Source organism: Nipponia nippon, unplaced genomic scaffold, assembly GCF_047370975.1.
Source record: "Nipponia nippon isolate SJK-2023a ecotype South Korea unplaced genomic scaffold, ASM4737097v1 scaffold_4, whole genome shotgun sequence".
NCBI lineage: Eukaryota > Metazoa > Chordata > Aves > Pelecaniformes > Threskiornithidae > Nipponia > Nipponia nippon.
In genome coordinates this window covers 55,898,426-55,920,611 of record NW_028262358.1, presented here as the reverse complement: position 1 = coordinate 55,920,611, position 22,186 = coordinate 55,898,426, and the positions used below count along the sequence as shown (strand labels likewise).

Here is a 22,186-nt window from a genome sequence, read left to right as displayed (position 1 = left end):
ATAAAAAAAATCTCTATTGAAACAGAAAGCCCTCTGTAAGCATTTAAGCACTGACCACTACCCCAAGTGACTTGCCAATGCATTGCCTCTTTCCCACAGGAGATGGGCACTACTCAGGGCAGGGATTTCTTCCTGTTTCCTATGCGCCTAAGCACATTGGGGTTGGCATACCAAAAATAATGACTCACGAACCTTTGTCGACTCCGTTCTTCCTTTGCTTCTACAGAACAAATGGGGGAGAGGGGGAAAGAGAGGTTGAAAATTAAATAGATTTGCAATATGATGACACGTGACATTAATTTTTCACAGACCTGCTTTACTAAACTATGTCATTAGGTTACCATCAGCAAAGTAGGGCATAAAAGCAGAACACTAGAGAAGAGCTTCCCCAGTAGCCTACGAGCTTTGATGGCCTCCACAATATTCAAACCCACATCTAACTAAAACAGACATCTTTGACTTCTCTGGGTTACGTTCACTGGTTCAGCTGCACAGTCAGGCTTTGTGCCGTTATCGCTTCCTTTTGCCACTGCTTTTCATGTGCTCCAAGTTTTTATTTCATCTCTCCTTTTATCCTGCATCTCTTCTACACTAATGAATTTAAAAAAAAATATCTAAGCGATAAGCACATTATCTCTTAACTGAACTACATCTTTTTTTCTCCTCGGATGCTAAGGTAACTAGTGGGTCCTTTTTACCTATATATTTATACAGGACTTAGTACACTGGCTGAACTCAGTGGTCTATTCAATAATTTCTATAAATCCCAGTGTGATACCAGTTCATATTCTGAAAACAAACAAAACGAGATATCCTGAATCTGGAATATTTCTTCCTAAGACAAATTCATATTCATGGGTGTATATGTGCATAAAAATTGTTCTAATATCTGAAAATACAATGCAGCAGTACAGTTTTATCATTATTTGCTGCAACCAGAATGAAGATGACATCCAACATGAAGTACTGGGAAGAACATGCAGTTGAAAAATTTCAACACAGAATTTATCTCCCTAAGAAATCACAAGGAAATGTTAGTCCCTAAACCTGCTATTGGATCTGTGGGAGGCTAAGGTGCCCTTCAAGACAACAGGGATGAAGAACTCATTTTGTATGGGCTGAGCTGCTGAAAAAGGGGTCTTAAACATTATGTTTTGATTGTAACTATTCTAACTACAGCTAGAACCTTAATATTAAGTTTGTTGCCATCCAGAAGCTAACTAGCTTAATTTTCTGATTAAACAATCAAGACATGTTCTAAAAAGGCCATTTTCAAAAGTGTCTTGTATAAATTGATTTTAAAAGAAAAGAAAATTCTTCTTTAGCATGCAGGGAATATTCAATTTTTATTTCATTTTGCAAAATAACCTATTATAAAGACAAAGATAAAGAAAGACAAGTTTTAGAATACCGTTTTTTCATAAGATCTGCAGGATGAAAAGCAAATCTTTATATAAATAACTACAAGTTACATGACAGTCAGGCGCTGGACAGTTTTTAGAGATTCATTTCCGAGTCAAATAGAGGGAAGGCAGGTAGCACTTGGCTATTGCAGATTTTGCTTGGTAGCAGCAGCCAGCCAGCCTGCACATTGCTTCAGAATAGCCAGAGCAGCCACACACACCAATGAGTGTGAGAAGGGTAAGCCGCCGTTACACAATAAGTCAGATTTTGTTAACTCCTATGAAAACAGACTAACATGAATTGGAGTGATTGGGGGGAGGGGGGATGACACCACCAAAACCCCAACTGTTCACAAATTAACCATCTTGTATGTATATTTTGGGTAAAGTTGACTTCTTTCTAGATAATACTTTGCCCAATTTGCCTATCAGAGTTCTCAAAATGTTTGTATTGATAATGCTTTATTAACATCAATTTCAAGATTTGCAAGTAACATTACGAAACCATTTCGGTTCTGTCAGTTTCTCTTTCACATTATAAAATGCCATAAATATCCAATTACTTTTGATCACTTCCACTCAGTGAAGCCCTCTTTCCCCTCTCTGATTTCTGCCTGTAACCAGGTCCAACTCACTGCTTGCAGTTTTTGTGTGTGCAATTCTGAAAAGTTCTTTTTTTCTTGTTGTCATATGCCTGTGGAGTTTTTATGCATTAGTACACTGTTCCAGAAACACTAAGTAAAGTGTTCCCAACAGCTCAAATAAATTACCAAAGAGATTTTCTGAATTCCTTTCAGAAGGGTACTGCTTAGCTCTACCCTCCTCCCTCTGCAGTAATCATTGAAAGGTATTACTGAAAGATAAAAATCACTCTCTGGTGTTGCTCATCTACTGAAGAGGCCAATTTCAAGCTTGATTAATGGGCCCAAATGAAAGTTTCATGACAATCAAAATTTTAGTCTTACCTTCTATTACAAGCAGCAGTTAAAGTGTTTTCATCTTTCATTTTCCTCTCTGTTAGGATGACGTGACTTTGCATCTAAATAGAATAAATGCTTTTAATATGATGAAAGACAGCAGTCATCTTAAAGCAATTACAGAGACACATCACCTACCATAAATATTACTTAACATGTTTTTTGTTTTACTTCATCCTTTGCCTGTATGGCTCAATTGAGGAACTTGGATCTCCCCTGACACTTTGTCTCACAGCTTTTCCAAAATGAGTAACAAGAAGGAGCTGCTGTGTTTAGTCTCAAAATAATAAAAAGTGTAATTGCTAAGACAAAATTTAGGAGAAAAATGTGACAAAATTAAGTGCTTATGCAGGGATTTTTGCAAACCACTTATTCTACTGTTTTTATTTTATCAGTGCTGAATAAAGCTAAATAACTCTTGTAAGAGAATAGCTTAAATGAGAGATTTAAAAAACAGACCATCGTGCAACGCCAACACTCTTGCAATTTTCCTATAATGCCTACAATACTTTACTACAGTCAATGAAAGGCAAATATTTTAGACATATTTAAGTGTGTTGGTATATACACTATCAAGACTGATTAGTGCTGTAGTTTGATTTGCCTTTTGTAACCCACGTTTTAGCAATACGTAGCTCCTAATGTGCTGCTGAGTCACGAAAGTAACATTCACAAACTTTGACTTCAGGTCGGTAGGATGTGGAGCAGGTTACCGTCAACTCTGTAACTAAGCAGTGCTAACAAAAACTTCGTAATCGGGTCAAAACAGTCGTATTTAATATAAAGGCAGTTGATTTTGCCACGACAAACTACAAAAATTCTAGACTTTTTTTATCTCAGAACAATATAGCATAATTACCAAATTGATGTTCAACTATAAAGGAGATACTGAACTGTTCACACAGTAATAAATTGTTTATCCTTTAGAATACAAAACCGTTACAAGTTTTCTAGCATATCTTTAGTACAAAAGAGTTTGATCCTTCTAAACAATATCCTCAAGCGTCTCCTTTAAATTCACATCAAAGCCAGCGAACCAGTTTCAAAGGAAGAAGAAATGCACAGAAATTCTTAGATAACTATAAATTCCTGCTCCATGAAAGATACTCCCTTCTGCAACACTTAATAAGAAAAAACTTTCGTCCTTGAATTTGTAAAGATAAGCCGTAACCATCAGCTGACGTTCACTGAGCTACAGCGCACATCTACCGCTGCGTACAGCTCTGCAGCTGCAGAAGTGGTTTTTTTAAAAAGGCGAAATTAAATTTAAAACTGAAAAGATAACTTGCAAGGGGGGGTTGACAGTCAGCCTCAATGTCAATCGCCCTCCACCGAAACAGCCGGCAGAAAGCTATTGGAGACCGGGGGTGGCGGGGGGATCTTTCCAAAATCGGGGCTTTATTCTCTAACAGGGGAACTGCAAAAAAAACCCCAAACCAACCAAAACTCTCTACTCTTTCCGAGTGCCTCTCCGTCCCTCTGCTACCGCCCGGCTTTGCCCTGGGCCGGACGGCGGGGCACGCCAGCCTCGGGGGCTCTCACGGGAGCCCGCGGGCGCCTTGCAGCGGCCCGGCCCGGCCCGGCCCGGCCCGGCCCAGCCGACGGCAGCCCGCCAGGCCCGGTCGCCAAGGCCGCCTCGCTCCTCCGCGCCCGGGCTGCCTTCCCCCCCCCCCCCACCCCCGCTCTCCCCGGGGGACGCGGTGCCGAGGCGGGCCGCAGCCTCCCGCCCGCAGAAACCACCGCCGCCCCCGCAGGGGTACCTCCGCCGCGCTGCCGCCCCTGTCAGCCAGCCGAGGGGCGGCGGAGGCCGCGCGGGGCCGGCCGCTGCCGCTCATGGCGGCCGCCGCGGTGCCGCCGTCCCCCTGGCAACGCGAAGCGGGCGGTGCGGCCAGCGCCCTCTTCTGCCCGGGCGGGCGAGCGGCGGGGCTTCCAGCGTGGGGGTGGCCGCGGGTGCCCTGGTTAGGGAAGGAGGGGACAGCGCTCGGCGCCTGGCGGTGAACAGTCGGTACAAAGGGACGCTCACAGAAACGTTTTTTTCCACCTCAAGTAGACATCGGACAACAAAACTTTATCAACCTGAGAAAATTACCTCAACATTTTCCTCAAAAAAGTCAAAACAGAGGCAAGCAGGGCAGCGCGCTCGTCCTCAGGCAGGGGTTCCTTCTCCCCTCCCCGAGCCCGCGAAACGAGCACCGCCCGCAGCCCGGGCAAGCAGCCTGCCGTGGGGCCTGCTAACACACCTCCTCCTCCTCGCCTCCCTCCCGAATAAAGGTAGATAAACCTGGGAAGAGAGGAACTGCAGCTAGCAGTAAAAGCGAATTAAACCTTCAGGTGTATCAGTTTGCTCTGAAGACCCTGTGAGCTGCTTAATCAGGCCTGCCCCAGTGCCTCTGGGGACAGTGAGATCTTGCACCATTTCTGTACTCGCTCACAAGTCAAAAAGTATCTCACCTTTCCTAGGAACACTGACTTATTCATGTTTGCCAGAGAAGAAAATGGAAAAGCTAGGGACAGTATTATTTTTTTTTTTGTTCTCCTCTCTGTGTGCCTGATGCCATTTCACTGCTGCTGCCAAGGACAGAGAAGACCCCTGCCCGAGCAGAGAGGTGCCAGTGTGGATCATCACCCTATTTAAAATGCTACATCGCTTAAAGCACAGAGCTCGGCAATGCCGTACCTCGGCTGGAATCTGCCACTAAACTCATAAAGGAAAAGAGAAAAATCGTTTAATGTGGGGAACAGATCGGGGAAATGGAGACCCGCGCAGGGCTGAGGCCGTGCAGCCCAGGCGGCGGGAGCGGCGGGAGTCACCGGCCTCCATCTCGGGGAGCGTCTGGGGGAAGACACTCCTGCCATCGGTGCATGAGGCGATGCTCTTACTGTTGCTGTAGTAGAGGAGTGAAAAGAGTAGGGCATTTCTGAATCAAAATTACCCAGTGCTGACAGAGCGGACGGGGTGCAGAGCAGGTAGCTGCAAGCAGCATCTGCTGCAGGCATCTCTCTGGAGGGAGACCCCCCTTGAACCCAGCGGCTGCTGCCTGGGAGGAGGGACCTGAGGTTTGCAGCGCCAAACTCTCAAAAGGAGCCAGGCGAGAAAGCAGCCAGAGGAGAACTACGCGCCCAGGCTGTCTCCATATGGCTCAGAGAGAAACACCCAGGCAATCCCTAGTTCCACTTAAATTGCATTCAGTTCCCAAGCCAAAGTTTATCCCAAAGTGGTATAAATCTCAGTTAACACAAAGCCTTAATAGTTTTATGAGGATAATGTTCCTGACCTTTTTTTTTTTTTTTTAGTGTTCTATGTCTGCGACTGTTCTATTACATGAGGTACCTAAAATATTATGCTGCTGGCTGAGAAGCCCAACCAAAAGTTATTATAATTTCAAACGTGGTGGATCAAAGCTGCTACTGCCACATGGTGCAAAATGCTGATCCAGCGTAAACTCATTCTGCATTCAAATCTATTAAGTATTTTTGACAGGTTAAATTTGTACTGGCAGTCTTACATAAAACCAGCATAAATCTAGCACAAGTTTTAATGTCCTCTGCAAATTTAGACAAAAATATCATCCTGGATTTGTCCAGCATCTGACTACAGCCTAATCTGTCCCACTACTGGAGCAGCATGCAGGTGCAGGATTAAATGATCGTGAAACTTGGTCCTAACTTTCTTAAGCACGTACTTGAGCTCATTTCCCCATCGCTAGTCCTGCAGTGCCACGGCTGGTTCAAGAGCTACACTTCAGCCACTTCTACACTCTCGGTGATGGGGACAGAATGCTTACACAGCTGTACCTTACTGTAGATCTATAGAGTTATTTGGCTTTTAAAAAGACGCTGGATCTGATGAACTGTAGCAAGAGTAACAACAAAAGAGGCAAGAAAAAAAGGATGAAGAAAAGTAGAAATGTCATATAACACTGAAAAAGAATGGGGCAGTTGGAGGGAGGGCAATACCCACTCTTCAAGCCATTTGACCAAGAAAAAAGTATCTTATTACAGGATGTTCACACTTTAAAATGCTTTAGGCTTGTTTGCTATATACTACAGGTAGAGTTCTCAAAAAGACTGTGTTTGTTTTTCCTTAACAGGGGCAGGAAAGAAAGACTTAGGAAGGGTTACTTCAGGATTTTTAGCTAAAAATAATTCCAAGGAGTAATTTTCATGAATAAGATTCTTCATGTTGTGTTACAGAAAATATATGGACAGGATGTTCTCAGCCTTTCTGAACAAAGAATGATGCAGAATCTCTTGAATGTATGTACCTATTAAAGTCACTCTAATTTTTAAAATAGAAAGCAACAATAAAAAAATGACTACAATCTTTCCCTTCCATGAAAGAGCTGTGTTGAGGAAAGACGCTAAAACTGTTCTGGGATATGAAACCCCAATTCCAGTAGGCAGTACACTCAAAAATCTAACAATTGCGATAGTTCTGCAGGTTTCTAAATATGTGCTCCTAATTGAATTTTCTGTAAGTAAACGAGAATGGACATATCAGAATAATTTCAAAGCTAAAAGTCAGGTGACTATGTGGATGGCCTGCCCCTCACTCGATGAAAGAGACGTCCTTTGTATCTTGTGGATATGGATGGATGGAGAGCAATTGTTCCGAGTACCCCAAAGGTTCCATGTTTCTGGACACTTGAACCGGAGATTCCCTAGCAAGTGACACAAATTAGCTTAGATTGCCTTTCAAAGTGCTTAGTATGCCACAGGCCAAAATGACATTTCTGTATCAATATCTGTATTTTGCTAGCAAATCAGTTTGCAGACTTTTGAGAACTTAATAAAAAGAAAACTGAAATAAGTAACAGAAAATAAGAGCCCCACTTAAAAAAAAAAGAAGAAAAAAAAGGGGAGGAGGGAAAGCAGCTTACTGGGGCCTGCAGGAACACTGCAAGAGTGATACATACAGATGCATGGACATTTTAATAAACAGACCTGATCTAGGAAAGAGGTCCCTAAAACACTATTTCTTCAAGAAAGAATTCGCCAAGTCCTTAGAGCCAAACCCATTCTTAAGAATGGAATGATTAACTCCTTAATGAAAGGTGAGGTCTTATTTTTATTATTTGAATTGCTTTCAAATATTTTCATTAATTTAAAAAAAAAAAACAAAAGCACTACAAAAATTGCATCTTTTGGCATTCTATTTTTAAACTGATTTAAAAAAAAACCCAAGGGCAATCATAGTATTGAAGCATGCAGACATATACTTTAACAATTTTTTTTTCCAAGACCTTGACAAATCTCAAGCAAGTCTGACAGAGGTTAAGTCAGAATGATGCTCAATTTCCTGCAAATATTGTGAAACACAGACAGCCAAGCACAGAATGAACACCGTGATGCCCCAACTGTATGGACAGCCTGCAGTACACTTCTGTGTATTATTACAATCTGCACTGAAGTTTGTTTGTTTGTTGGGTTGCCGCGGTGTGTGTGTGTGTGTGTTTGTTTGGGGTCTTGGTGTTTGTTTTTTTTTTCCAAATGCCCCATCAGGAATTGAGGCAAACTACCAGGTCTTCAGGTACCCATGGGACAGAATCTAAGGGGAAAAGAAAGTTTTGCTTCCTTAATTCTACTGTTCACGGATCTTGTAATTTAAATACATCGTAACAATTGATTAAAAGACTGAATAAAAGTATTTAATATTAGTTTTGAAAACAAAATTTCTATTTTTACTAACACTATAAAAAAAAAGCTTTGTTATTAACCTCAAGCCATCGACATCAACACCATATTGAGAAGGTGAAGTATTTGTGTTTTATCACACACATGAATTCCAAATGATTTCCTGAATGCATATACACATTTCAGACACTCGTTACCTAAAAGCAGCTATAGCTGAGGTAGAAAAGAATTGTGCACTAGCAACATTAAAGAAGATGAAATGTACTTCTCCAAAAGAGATTCAAGGGGAAATTTAGTCCACAGGACTTCATTATCTACAAATTTAGCTATGATAACTAGAACAGCCACATCTTTACAAATACTTGGCATGAAAGTCAGGGGCACGACTTGCCAGGGTTCTCATTTGCTTGCCTTCCAAAAGGTATCAACTCCAAAAGCACGGTATCAACTCCAAAAGCACGGTATGTCCCAACACCAAGCTGTGCTCCTCCTCCGCCCCCTCAAATCACATCCTGTAGTAGAGGAAGTTTTCTTGAGGAGTGCCTTACCCTCAGCTTACCTACTTCAAAAAATAATGAAGAAATCAAGACGGGACTTATTGCCATTCCTTTTTTGTCAGCTGACACAGAAGCCTGGCTCATGACCAGTGACAGACGATTTGATGTAGAGATCCTAAACATAGGCTTGAAAATAGAACTTCAGTTAAAAAAGGGAGATGCTGCCTCCCTGGAGGTAATTTCATAACACACCTACAGACTTCAAGGTGGAAAAGGTATTAATGAAATTATATTGTCAGGAAAATATAGGTTCATATGGGAAACTGGAGAGACAATATCACTAACTAATACGATTAAGATGTGTGTGTGTGTGTAAATTGTGTCTGATAACAGTTACTATTGCAAATCTGATAGTGGATGAACTTAAGAAGGATTAACTAGTCTGATTAAGTCTTAACTGTTCCTCTGCCTAACCAAAATGGGAGTCCCATCCGTGTCCCCCCCCCGAAACATTCAGTTCAACGCTGTCCTCATCCCATGTGCATTTGCACAGCTCAGCTAAACTGATGGGGAAATCTTGTGGGGTCAGTAAATCTTCTGAAGGAAAAAAGCCAGCTGGTTTTACAACCCTGGACTCCCCCACCGGGACAAAGCGGGGTGGTGAAAATGCCATATGTATATGGGGGAACGGGGAACTAATCAGACTTGGGAAAGAAGTGGGGTTTTAACACAGAATCTGTTTAAGCACGATCCCCTCCCCCCCCTATTTCATGTTTGAGCAACTCATTTCCCAGAACCATCAGGGAAAAAGAAATCACTTCTGGAGAGGTTCTCCTGAAGATCTCCTACGTGGCAATAAAACAGTTTAGCCTGCCCATGAGCAGATATTAAATATCTCTGGATGACCAAACAGTAACCAAACATTTTTATGATAGCGTTACTAGATGCCTTCTTATCTTGTAAGGGCAGAATAACCATGGACTGAAAACAAAGTGTTAATTCTCAGACACAAGGCAAACGGCAATAATGAGAATGCAAAGCTTCATGGTGTAACAAACACTGTACTTACACTTCCCAAAGAATATATTCTGAAATTTTGGAAATTACAGTCAAACTTTTTTACTTGTAAATTCAAGCATTATATCCAAAATACAAGCTATGTTTTAGTGAAAGAGAAACAAGAGGAGTACTAAGATAATGTCCCTGTAAGCAAATATTTAGTTAAAAATATTTTATGCATAGAGTAAGCTATCTCTATCTATCTATGGAGACACAGGAGAGAGAGGACACAGAATAAATACTTGCACAGCTGCTTTCCAGCTCAGGACATCAGCAGTAAGTGCACAACGTTAAATGAAAGCAAAGGCAAAAAATGCCATTAAATGATACTTGCAGCTATTGAAACACAAGTATGGTAAAAAAAAAAAAGTCAGGACAATTTCTAAGAAATTATTTTCTTTGAAAATCTGAGAGTTTCTTCTTTGAAAGCTGCTGCTGACATATTACGTCATTTTCAGTTTGGGGAACTTAAACCAGATATGAAGTTTTTGAAAGTCTAAACCCAATTCATGCAGTTATTTTGGAAATCCTCTGTATGTAGAACTGAGGTTTCCACCTGTGGAAATGCAATCAGGAAACTCCCTGATCTGCACTGCACAACTGGCTCCTGCTAATGCTCCATCATGATCCAGAAAAGTAGCAGCAAAACTTCTAAGGGCCAAGCCTAATGCCACTGATGCAGTCAAAGCTGCATGTCCAACGCATCCCAAAGGTGTTCAAGTGTAGCTCTAATTCAGGACTACTTGAAATCCAAGAATACAGCCAATTACAGAGAAACGGGGATACTTTCTGTTCATGTAAAGATACTACAGCCCTCCCAGCAAGTTGTAGGCCCATCTCTGCCTGGAGGAATTTGAACTTTATCTGTCTCCTAATTCCCTAACTGTAGGCCACGGGTACACGTACTCCCTGGGCCGAAATAGGGCCGTTAGGGAGATAACACAAGAGTCACTGGCCGGAAGGAAAAGCAGGTGAAGGGATCCTTCAGCCAGCTTGAGGGAGCACTCCTGGACCCTGACCCTTTTTCCAGAACTGTTTTGTATTTTACAAACACAGATCCTAGACCAAAATAACAGTTATGTATGTATATAAGCCATCTAGGACCAGAACCCAGTACATTTCCTGATCTATGACAGCTAAGGCATTTTCTTGGGAAGCGGGAGACAGAGCTGAAACCTATTCCAGGCCATGAATGGCTGCTAAAAGCCAGTTCTCAGCTTCCTGAACAACCTTTCTACACACGCCACCACTGAAGGAGAGCATGGATTTACCAGTTTGCAGGTCCTTCTCTGCTGCATTATTTTAATATACACAAGCATTTTAAAGATTGAGCCTTGCTCAGCTATTTCTATGGGATTACCTCCCGCACAGTATTCCGTATGCTAACAGGTAAGGGGGCAGAACGCCTTCCTCTGCAGGTGCCTGAACTTTAGGGGTGAGAGTCTGGAGATGTCCCTGCGCCTCGCGTCAGCGCTAAGCAGCACTGCCCTGAATACGCAGGGCTTCTGTACAGCCATTTCCATACACGGAATAGGATGCCGTCTGCCTCTACTCCATCATCCATTTGCCTAGGTGTCAGGCACTCTATCTCCACATTTGGTAACAACCAAATCCTCCTTTAAAATTAATCCCTGAATGAAATACCACAATTGCAGGCAAAACTCAGTGTGAACTGCACACTGAAAGACACAAGAAACTGTGTCATCAGGCCCTTTATCAATTATAGTCACTCAGAAAGCATCAGCCTTACCCTGATAGTATGAGAGTAATCAATTAGTTAACATTGAGAAAGCAAACAAAAAAGCCCATAATATATACTTTGATATATCTTACCTTAGTCTGCTCAGCTCTTCATCTTTTATTTCACTAAAGACTTGGAAGAAGTAAGTGGAATCCCAGGAAAGGTAAAAGAAATTCCTACAAGCACGAACATTTTTCTTCACAGGATGTTTGAAAGACTATGATTATTTAGCTTACTGAAAAGTGCTAAAGCAAAAGCAGCATACAAGTCCTGAATATGTTTATTCATTGTCTATGATCACAATATGACGTTTTATATTTCTTTCCCAGTGAAAACAAAGCCAAATGAGCCAAACCTCAAAAAGAAGTGTAAATAAAAACCCTTCTCACAATACATCTGCAGAATTCACAACTGTAACGCTGAGACAGAATGTGGATTAATTTATCTATATAAATTTATTTAAGTGGCCTTTTTATTTCCAGAGCTGACAGAAATAGAAATATATCTGTATCAGCTAGAATAAAAATCCACAGAAGTTCTGAAAACCTGTTTTAGGAAAAAAAAAACCCACAATCAAACGAGAACATAAACAGTCCATGGTATAGGAATTTTTTTCCCACATGCTTTCTGCCACTGCTATATTGGAAAGAAAGAAAAGGACCATTTTAACCAGCACATTTTCACAGTTTTATTTTAAAATCCTTAGGTAAATCTTAGGTGACTTTGAACTTACACTTTTGCTTTAAATAAAAATCATCCCAAACTTTTGTTCTGTAATTACGGGCAAACAGAAGGCTTGTAAGCAAACAAACTGTTTAATGAAAAAAACTAACAGTTCTGTACAAAATTCCATTTTGGAATTTGTATTTTAGACGTGATTTAGGTTTTTTTAGATTAAAAACATTTCATGCGGTAATTTTCGTGCAATAGAGTGAACATTTTTCCTATCCTGTCTGACAGAGTACAGGAGATAAATATGCTTCACATGGAACAAGTGGTTAAGTAGTTCAACCATGAACGCAAATACACTATGAACTTTAAAGGAACTATTTCAACAACAATAGTTAGGGTTTATGGGACATCAGTAAGGTGTGTAAAACAAAGTTATTTGGAAATATTTTAGTTACAGCAAGTGTAACACTAAAATACTCCCATTTTTGCTGACAACACATGGAGCACCCATCAGTTTGGGAAGTGATCGTGATAATGACACCATCAGCTGCATCAACCTTAATAAGTAATTACCAGATACATTTTCAGAGATTCTCAATGCTTTTTAAGGTTTTGAAATTTGAACAAGAATATTGGTAGAGTAACAAGGTAGAAACTTCCCTAATACTGCCCTGTCTTGATGAAGAGGAACATTTTATGATACCCATCTCTTGCCTCTATATCTTTCAAAACCTCATTGGATAAATATTCTTTACGAGTTTTTGTATAAAATCTGTTTCAGAGACAAAAACTTCAGGAACTAAGACCTGAATTATTTTAAATTGGCTTTCCCAGCCACTGTAGTAGTATAATGATGTTTGACTTTTGCACAAAATTATATCATTTATTTCAATATTCTTGCAACAGTTTCCAGTCATACAATCAACTTACTTTCCACATCAATTTATTTTAAGAAGCCTTATAAACACACGGCATTATTGTATATACCTTATCTAATGAATTATCAAGTATTCAGACAGATGTGTGTACTGGCTTTCACTGTGCCTGTGACATTATTTTTCCTCCTGTTTCATCACAAATGAAAATCATTGCTATCAAAAACTGATTTACAACTACAGTTGCTCAAAAGGTAGAATAAAAAAATAGAAGTCAAAAGACGTTGGTCTGTTGTGGTCCTCAGAATTACTGAAAATGCCCTTGTTTTTGCTATAAATATTCAAATGGCACATGAAATGAAAATCTCAAGAATTTGGGTATACAAATGAGTAGCTCCTGAGTTATGCTGTACAAACATTTTGGGCAATGAGTTGTAACACAGATGTACAGAAGCAACTTTCTTGAATGCTCAAGAAAAAAAAATTATGCTATACTAGAGCATATGCTATTATTATAACATATGCTTTATGTTGTGTAACAGTAAATTCCACCTAAATGCAGTGGGCACATGCTCTCATTTCATGATGCTACATTACACAAGTAATTAACACTGAGTATCTACAAAAACATTTCCTACTTTCCACTATACTGTAGGTAACCCAACAGCAGAGCACAGCGCCTCACCGGAATGTCTGTCTTTACTCCTTCATTGTGGTGTGGGAGAATATAACACCAGCATTACAGCACCATTTTTTTTTTTCATAGAATCGATCCAAACTTTACAAAAATATAGCCAGCCAACAAACAGAAAAGTATGCTGCGTATTCAGTTCTGTCTATGGATAGCACTTTGCAATTACAGCTATAGAAGTCAAGCAATTAAGCATTTGGAAGTTACGGCTGTGCATTCCTCACATAACTATGCAGTCACACTGTACATTACCATATAAACTTCTTTTTGTGAGGGTCAAAAGATGAAAAGTGCTCACTTAATAAACTGGAGAATAGAACTAATTTAATTTATTTCCTCTGTTTTTTTTTTTTTTTTCCAGCGTGACATCATTTCTTACCTTAGCATTCAAATGCTAATCTAAGAATTACATGTCTTATGGTACTCATGAAATCACCACTGTACTTCCTCACAAACATTAATGCAACAATCTCCAATGAGATGATTCAGTAATACTGAGCGAATACTGCCACATCTCCTAAGTGATTTGGCATTTTGTAGGATTCTATTTATCATAACTTCAGAATATTAATTTTCACTGATCTGCACTGTGAGTTCCCAGAAGTAACAGCTTGAAAGCAACCTGGGCACAGAGAGACAGATTAACAACAAGTGAAAAATGAAACCAAGTTTCTCAGCATGTGTAAGGATTGTGTAAGAGGCAAATCTGTTCCTCAAGGATGGCCTCAACAGTGAAACAATCCTTTCTCTTCTTGTCCATTACGCACTTCTAAACCTCTCCAGCAAATTAAGTCAGCACCTTACAAACAATCTGTCCACAGGCAAAGCAGATTTCTTCCCCTGATCGTTTTCTCTCTCTGAACAAGGCGGGAAGTTTTCATGGCACATATTCCACAACTTCCATCCCTCTGTTCTTGACCCAAAATTGTTGCTTCAGAGTGCATCTGAAACAAGTTAACGGCATTTTCACAGATGAGAAACGGAGGCGCCAGTGCCCAGATTCATCATGTCGTTTATGTATTTGATCAAAGCACCAAAGGTGAAGTCCCCCAGAGCTCTCTCCAGTCAGAGACCTTCAGCAGCCTGACCTTCAGCTCTCTTGACTGGATTTCTAATTTATGCAGTTTAATCAGGTGCCTAAGGATGAGCATGAATTCATCCTTTAGAAGTACTAAGCCAGAGATACAAAGGAGATGAGAACACTAAACCCAGGTCTCAAAAGTAGAACCCTACCTACAATATCACGTTGCCTCCTGAAATTCCTAGCACCTTAGTTTTTGAATACTTGACCTTGCAACTTTATTAATACACTTTCAGATGTACGAAGACGACAAACACAAATAATCAAAGTCATCAACAGTTGGAGCATATTTATCCACTGTGTAGATCTTTATTGTATGAACACAATAAGCAGCAGCTGATTCTCTCCACTTCAGAAGACATGCTTTGCCAGTGATTTCACTGACCAGAAGGGGAATCCAGCTTCATTTTCAAAGCCTGAAATAGGTACAAAATACTGCCCCATCTTCCCCCTCCCACTTCTTCAGGCCTGCCAAAGCTTACCCTTGTCTGAGGTTAACCGTAAGCGCAAAAGTCTGTCTAAATCCACTTTCTACCACACAGTCATTCCAATTCCCTTGCCATAGCACCACTTCCAGAGCGTACTCAAATAAGGTCACTTCTGTGCCCTCCTTTTCACTGTGCAAGACATATGTAAAATGGAAAAGGAAGTTTCTCTACTGTCTACTCTTGTTCTCTGTAACATAGCCACCTTGGCTACCAGGGCAAGTTCACCTCATTTCAGCAGCTCTGGACAAGAGCGTAACCCAGTCAGACTCTATGGGTAATTCGGCCACCATGTTCTACCGAACCTGTGGTTATCACTGGCATTACATCAGTCCTCTATCAAAGGCCCTACTTCAAACCACAGGAGTACTTTAAGGCTTGACAGAATCTATTTTTCATTTTTCCTTTATAAATGGCTAATGCATTTCCACTTTCACTTCACTCTGAAAAAAACACTAAAATATCCCTAAATTTTCAAAAAAAATTCTGAGTCATTTGAGACCGGGGTAGAAGAAATGGACATCTAACAACTCCAATTAGCAGCAACCTGGATGGCATATGCTTCTCTAGCATATACTTCTCAGTGCAACTGGGGCTGTATTTCCTCCATGAAAATTATGGCATCCTTCTTAAAAAAACAAATACATTTGATGAATAAAGAGAATTATCACCATGGAAAGAGGCAGCAGTGCTTGAACCGCAAAGACTGCTGACAGGCCACCTTTAATTCAAATCTGTATTAAACCTAAAATCCAATTAATGTAACTGGTTGGGTTGGTTGGTTTGTTTGTTTTGGGTTTTTTTTTGTGTGTGCTTTCTTTTGGTAGAGGTTCTTAGATAAACAATACCTTCCATATTCTTAAAATGAGAATTGTCCTTTCTCCCACTAATCTTCCTATCAGATGGGACAACTCCCCTCCTACAGGCAAACTGGCTAGCAACAACCACCTGTATTTTAAAATTAAAATTTAATTTTCAAATTCTAAATTCATATTTACAAGGTATCACCCAAGAACTCTTCTCTTAATGTACAGCGAACTATACTCAAAACATCAAAAATTATTTGTCCATGGCCACAAGAAGCAAGTAAAAAAACATTTATGTAATAAAGTCTTGGCAGAAGTCAACTCAATTTTCAACAGTTTTAAAATATGATCCTGCAATTCGTTGCAAAGAATCTATCTGGAATTAATTTGTGCATTCTCTAAAATATTAACTCTCATGCAATGCATGCACGGCATGTGGAGCACAAATTATCCTGAAATAAGTAAGTACACGCTAATGTGGGATTGAGGAAATGGTTTCTGAAGCAGATTTTTCACTTGTTAGCCATAAACTCTCACACCCACTGATGAAGAAAAAAATATTATGGACAACTAAATGTCCACCTTGAACATCTGTTGACATTGGACATCAGGAAAACAAAATATATTGAAATGCAGACTGATTTATGTATACAAAGACAGTTTGTAAACTTTTGCACAACATTAAAGTCTGTTGTGGAACAAAAACAACAAATCACTTGGGAGGAAAAAGTGCAAACAAAAAAGAATCTTTGCTGAAGCCAAGCATGGAACAGAGAAAGCAGTTAAAACTCAGACTGAATCTCTCTTTCAGAATATTAGGAACCATTTAACTAGAGAGCAGCATCAAACTGAACTACCCCGTATTTTCCACTTACCATCCATTCAGGTTCAGAGGCCTGAATTTGTTCACCTTGTCCAGGTTTTAGGCCAACCTGAGTGTCAGATTTCAGTGTTCTCAAACTACAGAGGGGCGCAGGATGAAATTTGTTCAAGGCTTGATGAAACGGAACAGTATATTCCCATTTTCTATCTCCTGTTAACTTTCTATAGTTTAGATCACCTTTGAAAAGAAGCAAGTTTGACTTCTGTAGATCAGCATACAGGTCAGGAGCAACTTCAGCCATACTGGAAAAATCATGTGGCAAAGTCCAAAACATGTGATCACGGTAAACCCAAACTCCCTTTTTCAAATTGCCCTCCCAGTTTATCCCACATCTAGACATCCACATATGATTAGCTGACTGCAGTTGCTTAATAGTCCAGTTAAAATCATGCTTTGTGGTATCTGACACATACCACGGAATACTTTTTCCATGAAAATGGACTTCATCAGCTAGCTTTGATGATAACAGGAAGTCAGCCAACACAAGATCACTTACGAGTTCAAATCCGGCATTATCCAGGATTATGTCAACTCTAACATTACTTTTTTCTGTATTTCTTTTTTTGCTGTTTACAAGTAGTGACCAAAGGTTTTCCATATCATTCACTAAGATGTAAGGTATCATGTTTTCCAGGGACTGTAAAGGACTAGATTTCTGAGAGCTGTCTTCACCAGCTGAAAAAGAAAGGTCACACTTATTGCCCCACAATGACACCTAGAAGGAGGAAAAAACAAGAACATTTGCTAAGTCTCACTGTAGCTACATTCTAAACTTCACGTACACTAAAGATTTTGTTTGTTTGTTTTTATTTTAGGGACAGGAAGGCTCTAACTCCACATTTTCCACAAACCTTTAATAAAATTCAACTTCTTGTACAGAAATCTTAATATAGACAAGATCTGGTGGAAGAAACCAAACAGTGCTCTGTATTTATGCAGGCATTAGAAACATGCATCAGAAGTGACAAAGATGGAAGACTTACATCAGTGTAAATACACTGATTGCAAAGCTTAAAACATAAATATTCTCTGTACTGTAATTCCAGAAAATATCACTGGGAACACAGAAAAAGGAGTAATAAAAGCAGGTTTATTGTTTTATTACATGCAGCCAAGTAAGAACTTATATTTTAAGTACATGCTAATGAGGCCTTTATAAAGATTCATCAAATACTTGGTGTGCCCTGTTGCCAACTAATGGACTTATTCGTAATCCTATGATATTTCCTATTCTACCTGAAGGCATTACTTTCCAAGAATAGTGCAGTTATAAAGCTTTTAAACCACTTCTGGCCCAGACTGACCTCTAACGTTTTTTCCAAAGAAGTCTAAAAATTTTTAGAGTGTCTATAAAATGAACTGTTTTAAAATTTTACAGTTAAATAACAAAAAGGCCATCTGGAACGTGACTTAAAACATTTTAGAGATACCGGTTTTGAGGGAGAATAAGCTGGATTTTCAAATACACAGTGAAGACCAGCAGTATAATGAAGATGTCACGTTTAATACTAGCAACCAAAATTTAAATATTTCCAGAGTAGCAGCAGTACAGCATCGCTGTCAGGATTTCATCGCATTTTTACAAACAGAAGAGCTATATTTTAGTTTCCATATGGAGTTCAGATTCTTTATAACCTCGAGTTTTTGTTTATTACATAGGAGAGATATTTTAAATTCTTATGTTAAGCACTACTACTTTACCTGCAGTAGCTTAAAAAGTTCCTCCTGAAGTTGCTTTTCTTCTAGATCCTTGATGTTTTTAAGAAGTTCCTGAAAGTAAGTGCATAAGGCAATAACAGCCTCCTGGGATTCAAAGAAATTTTGAGCCTTTCCTTCCTTAAATACGTCAAAGTTGTCAATAGGTGGGCTAAAAATAGAAGGAGAACAAATATATTAACATACTTGCCACATTTTCCATGACAACACACGAAACACACCTGGAAATGCAAGCCTGAGGCTCAGCTTTTTTAGGCTGTACTATGGGCCCTAGTTAGATTTTCCACTTCTAATTTGTCATACTAGATTTTCACACATCTCAATAACAGCCTGATATCATATCTCACTGAAACAGACAGTATACAAGACACCTTTATGTTTCTAGCAATATATTCTGGAAGTGAACAAGTGTTCAGTCACAATTCTGGGAACTGCACATACAGTGACAATTTTGAACTCCAGTCTTCAGACACAGAGAATTAAAACTGTAACATACAAGTGAACTAATGTAGTGAATTGCTGGCCCCATTTTAAGCGTGTTCATGTGTGCTGAAGTGTACTTCCCATACTGATGAAAGTTTTTAACTAGGACTTCAGAAAATTAACATGACAAAGATGACAAAACAATTCAGTTCTTCTAACAGATAAGAAATATAGACTGATCTATTATGAGACATATTTCCACGTACGCCTTTTGACAAATGATTGAACTTCCATCCAAGCATATGCTTAAGAGCAGCTAAATAATGGAGATCAAGAAACTTAGAGCTTACTAATGAAAAGTATCTGCTCGGTTTCTTAAGTGCAATCCAGCAGATCCATCTCACGTCTGAAGTTTTTGCTACAAGAGTTCAAGTTGCGCAATATACCAGTAGAAACAGAGTCCCATTACTGTGTTTGCGTCTCTGTACTACTAAGGGCAAATCCAGTATGCATGGAGCTGTCAATTTTTTTTGGCGGCAGCGGGAACAAAAACTGCTCATTCCTACCCCATTACATTGTGCTGGCACCTCTCCACAGTACCAGCACAACAAGGTTTTCCTGCCAAGTTATTTTTAACCAGGATCAGCTCCCAAAGTTCGATGCAATACATAGTCTGCAAACACTGCTGTAACTAAGAAGATGGTGTAGAATGAACTGCAGGGGCTGCTTAAGCCGGGTCTACTGCTACAAGGAACAGTTCTCAAATGGTAACTTCAGATTTCAAGCAGCAAAACAAAAAGGCCCAACAAATTAGTGGCTCTCGCATTCTGTGTTTTAGGCTAACATATGTCTTAAGAGATAATTCTAGACTAACAAACCTTTTAGAAACGCTAAATAACTTTCTTATCTCAGCGCACATTAGTCTGCAAGAAGGTCAAGCTATACAGTCAAGCTTAAGAGTTTTCATGTAGAAAATGTCACAGAAACTGAAGCATAAAAAAACCCTAATAAGCTTCAAATTCTGCTGCACAGAAGAAGAAAAAGTATTAATTTTAAATCTGAGGTGTGAGACAGGGGAAAAGGAACATGGTAAAAGCTTAAGATTTTCCTTTATCTTACTCCTCAGCTGTCTTCCTTTCTCCTAAAATAAAAATGGGAAAGAATAATGTTTTGCAGAGTAATATACCAAGCTAGTAAATACTTACTTCTGTGCTAATGCTGCATGAATTCTTCGATACAAATAACACTCTACATATAACCAAGGGGACTGAAACCAACTCGGTTCTCCATTTCCATTTGATAAATTTCGTTGGTAGTCTAGGTATTGGTTCCACAGGGCAGCATCAGGCAGCTCATCTTCTAATGGGGTCACCGGTTTGTCTGTCTGCAGTTCATTCCGCAGTTTGGAGAGGAAAGATATAGCTCTCTTCTCTGCTTCAACACCCTTCTGAAATAAGTGGAGAACAAAAGTTCCTGTTCTGAACATTTATTCCTGTACAGACACAGATCAATTTTTCATGAAAGATATAAGTGATAAGTTTTAACTGCCAAATACGAGTCCCTGACAAATCAGAGCTTGATTCAACCGAACACATTTTGGTGAACAAGGCTCATCTTACACCCAACATCCCAGAATTAATTGTGTATGGGACTTCTTTTCAGACTGGACTTTTTGCTTATCAGAGGGGAACAGAGTATTGAAACGTTGCCATGTTCAGAAGATACTACAGCCTATTAAACACTGCATCAACACAAAAACCTGAGAAAGTGAAGCAGTTGCAGAACAGATAGATCAGAAAAAGGCTAGACAGAAAGGTGAGTGACAAAATGAATGAAAAATAGGTAGAAGAAAGAGATTATTAAAAAAAAAACCAAAAACAACAGACAAGAAGATTAAGACCAGTAATGACTGTAGTAAGAAACCAGTAAAAACAAGACAGAGAAGGGGTCTGAAGGGTTAGGGGGAAAAAAGAGACCTTACTCTTACCTCACCATGTTCTTCAAAAAATTCATTTTTATGTCGATGCAGAGTATCAATAACTCTTGTGAGGATCTGGGGCAGTCTATCTTTAACTGTAAAATATGCAAAGGATCTAAAAAGGAGAGGATCAAAATTTTATTATTGAGAGGAAATGATGAAATATCTTCTATTTTTTGAAATAAATGCAAGGTCTTTCAAGTATGTGCTTTTAAAGCAGTGGATACAATAAAAACCAACCAAACAAAAAAAATCTCAAATTGGTCAGGTTCTTAGGTCTGCTTTTGAAGAAAAAGACAAATGGTGGTCTTTTCAGGGAAGAGAACGCTAAGCGACTGGCCCTGCCAAATGAGCGAAAATCGCAGTTAATTCTAGGCTAAAATGCATTCCCTAATTTCTCAGTTACCCAGAGGTAAAGTCAAGGAAATTTAAAATTAAAAGCACAGAGATCTGTTTAAAGTTTGTCTTGTATCAACAAGAAAATCCACACAACTTGCTCTCCACTATTTACTTGATCTGTATTTTCCCCAAACACTGTTTATAGATGAGCAGGACAAGGAGAAAAACGTGACCAGCCCTACAGAGAGCTTGAACCCAGCCTGAAGGATGATTTTTATTTGAAGATTTCTACCCCGTGAGTCGGAGCCCCTGTCTCGGGGAACCAGAACTGAACAGTTCCCCACTGCTGAACCCAAAGAAACCCAGGAAAGACAGACACGCAACGTGCGCCTTCCCGAGACGTACTCCGGTCAGGAACAGGCAGGGACAACCGCAGCGGTAAGCGGGGGCGAGGCGAGGAATCGCCGGCCCAAAAGGGCGCCCGGCCCGGCGGCGGCGGCGCCGAGCCGGCGGCGGCGCGGAGCCGGCAGCGGCGCGCCCACAGCGCCGCCTCCCGGCGACGCGGCCCCGGGCCGAGCGGGCCCGCCCACGGCGCGACGCTGGCGCGGCCCCCGCCCGCACCAGTAGGCCGAGAGCCGGTCCCCGGCTCCGCCCCGCGCCCAGCGCTAGGCCAGAGGCCCGGACCGAGGGGCCCGGGACCCGAAAGCAGCCGCTCCCCGGCCGGGGGGCGCCAGCCGGTCCCTCAGCTCCCTCCTGCCCCCCACCCCACTGCCGGAAACGAGCGCGCCAGGCCGTGACGGACCCCTTAAACCTGCCCGAGAGGGAGACCGGTAGCGCCGCTACCGCCGCCATCTTGCTCCGCCCCCGCGAGCCGGCGGGCCGCCCCCCGGAAGTGGGGCGAGGCAGCCGGACGTTATTGGTGACTC

General features: G+C 40.6%; 2 protein-coding genes across 11 annotated transcripts in view; both read right to left on the bottom strand.

The window, feature by feature from the left end:
* Nucleotides 1-4,587, bottom strand: part of CCDC170 (coiled-coil domain containing 170) — a 44,042-nt gene extending 39,455 nt beyond the window's left edge. For 3 of the 6 annotated variants that reach the window (XM_087776912.1, XM_087776909.1, XM_087776910.1), the window contains exons 1-3: nucleotides 4,141-4,255; nucleotides 2,369-2,442; nucleotides 193-220 (exon numbers count right to left, since the gene is read on the bottom strand). In XM_087776912.1, the coding sequence (XP_087633038.1) occupies nucleotides 193-220; nucleotides 2,369-2,442; nucleotides 4,141-4,215 (177 nt within the window). In that variant the 5' untranslated portion in view covers nucleotides 4,216-4,255. Of the gene's footprint in view, nucleotides 1-192; nucleotides 221-2,368; nucleotides 2,443-4,140; nucleotides 4,256-4,469 lie in introns of those variants that run through there. The other 3 variants (XM_087776911.1, XM_087776916.1, XM_087776913.1) reach the window with 3 other exon arrangements.
* A 7,397-nt stretch (nucleotides 4,588-11,984) lies between these two features.
* Nucleotides 11,985-22,163, bottom strand: DCPH1 (damage control phosphatase 1). 5 transcript variants are annotated; one of them, XM_087776921.1, is made up of 6 exons: nucleotides 22,063-22,163; nucleotides 20,931-21,036; nucleotides 20,149-20,390; nucleotides 18,506-18,671; nucleotides 16,797-17,519; nucleotides 11,985-14,493 (listed from the first exon to the last, which is right to left on the bottom strand). In XM_087776921.1, exons 1-6 carry the CDS (start codon nucleotides 22,110-22,112, stop codon nucleotides 14,350-14,352), a joined length of 1,431 nt encoding a protein of 476 aa, XP_087633047.1. In that variant the 5' UTR covers nucleotides 22,113-22,163; the 3' UTR covers nucleotides 11,985-14,349. The 5 variants fall into 5 exon arrangements, with proteins under 5 accessions (XP_087633047.1, XP_087633050.1, XP_087633048.1 ...); XM_087776924.1 differs by having other exon boundaries at nucleotides 17,301-17,519; XM_087776922.1 differs by having other exon boundaries at nucleotides 22,072-22,151.
* Between the last annotated feature and the right edge of the window lie 23 nt (nucleotides 22,164-22,186).

Coding starts and splice junctions, on each gene's coding strand:
- DCPH1 (XM_087776921.1), bottom strand. CDS start 22,112: ATGGCGGCGGTAGCGGCGCTACCGGTCTCCCTCTCGGGCAGGTTTAAG. Junction 20,391..20,930: donor TTTTTGAAGAACATGGTGAG/GTAAGAGTAAGG, acceptor CACTTATTTCAG/AAGGGTGTTGAAGCAGAGAA. Junction 18,672..20,148: donor CATGCAGCATTAGCACAGAA/GTAAGTATTTAC, acceptor TTCTATTTTTAG/CCCACCTATTGACAACTTTG.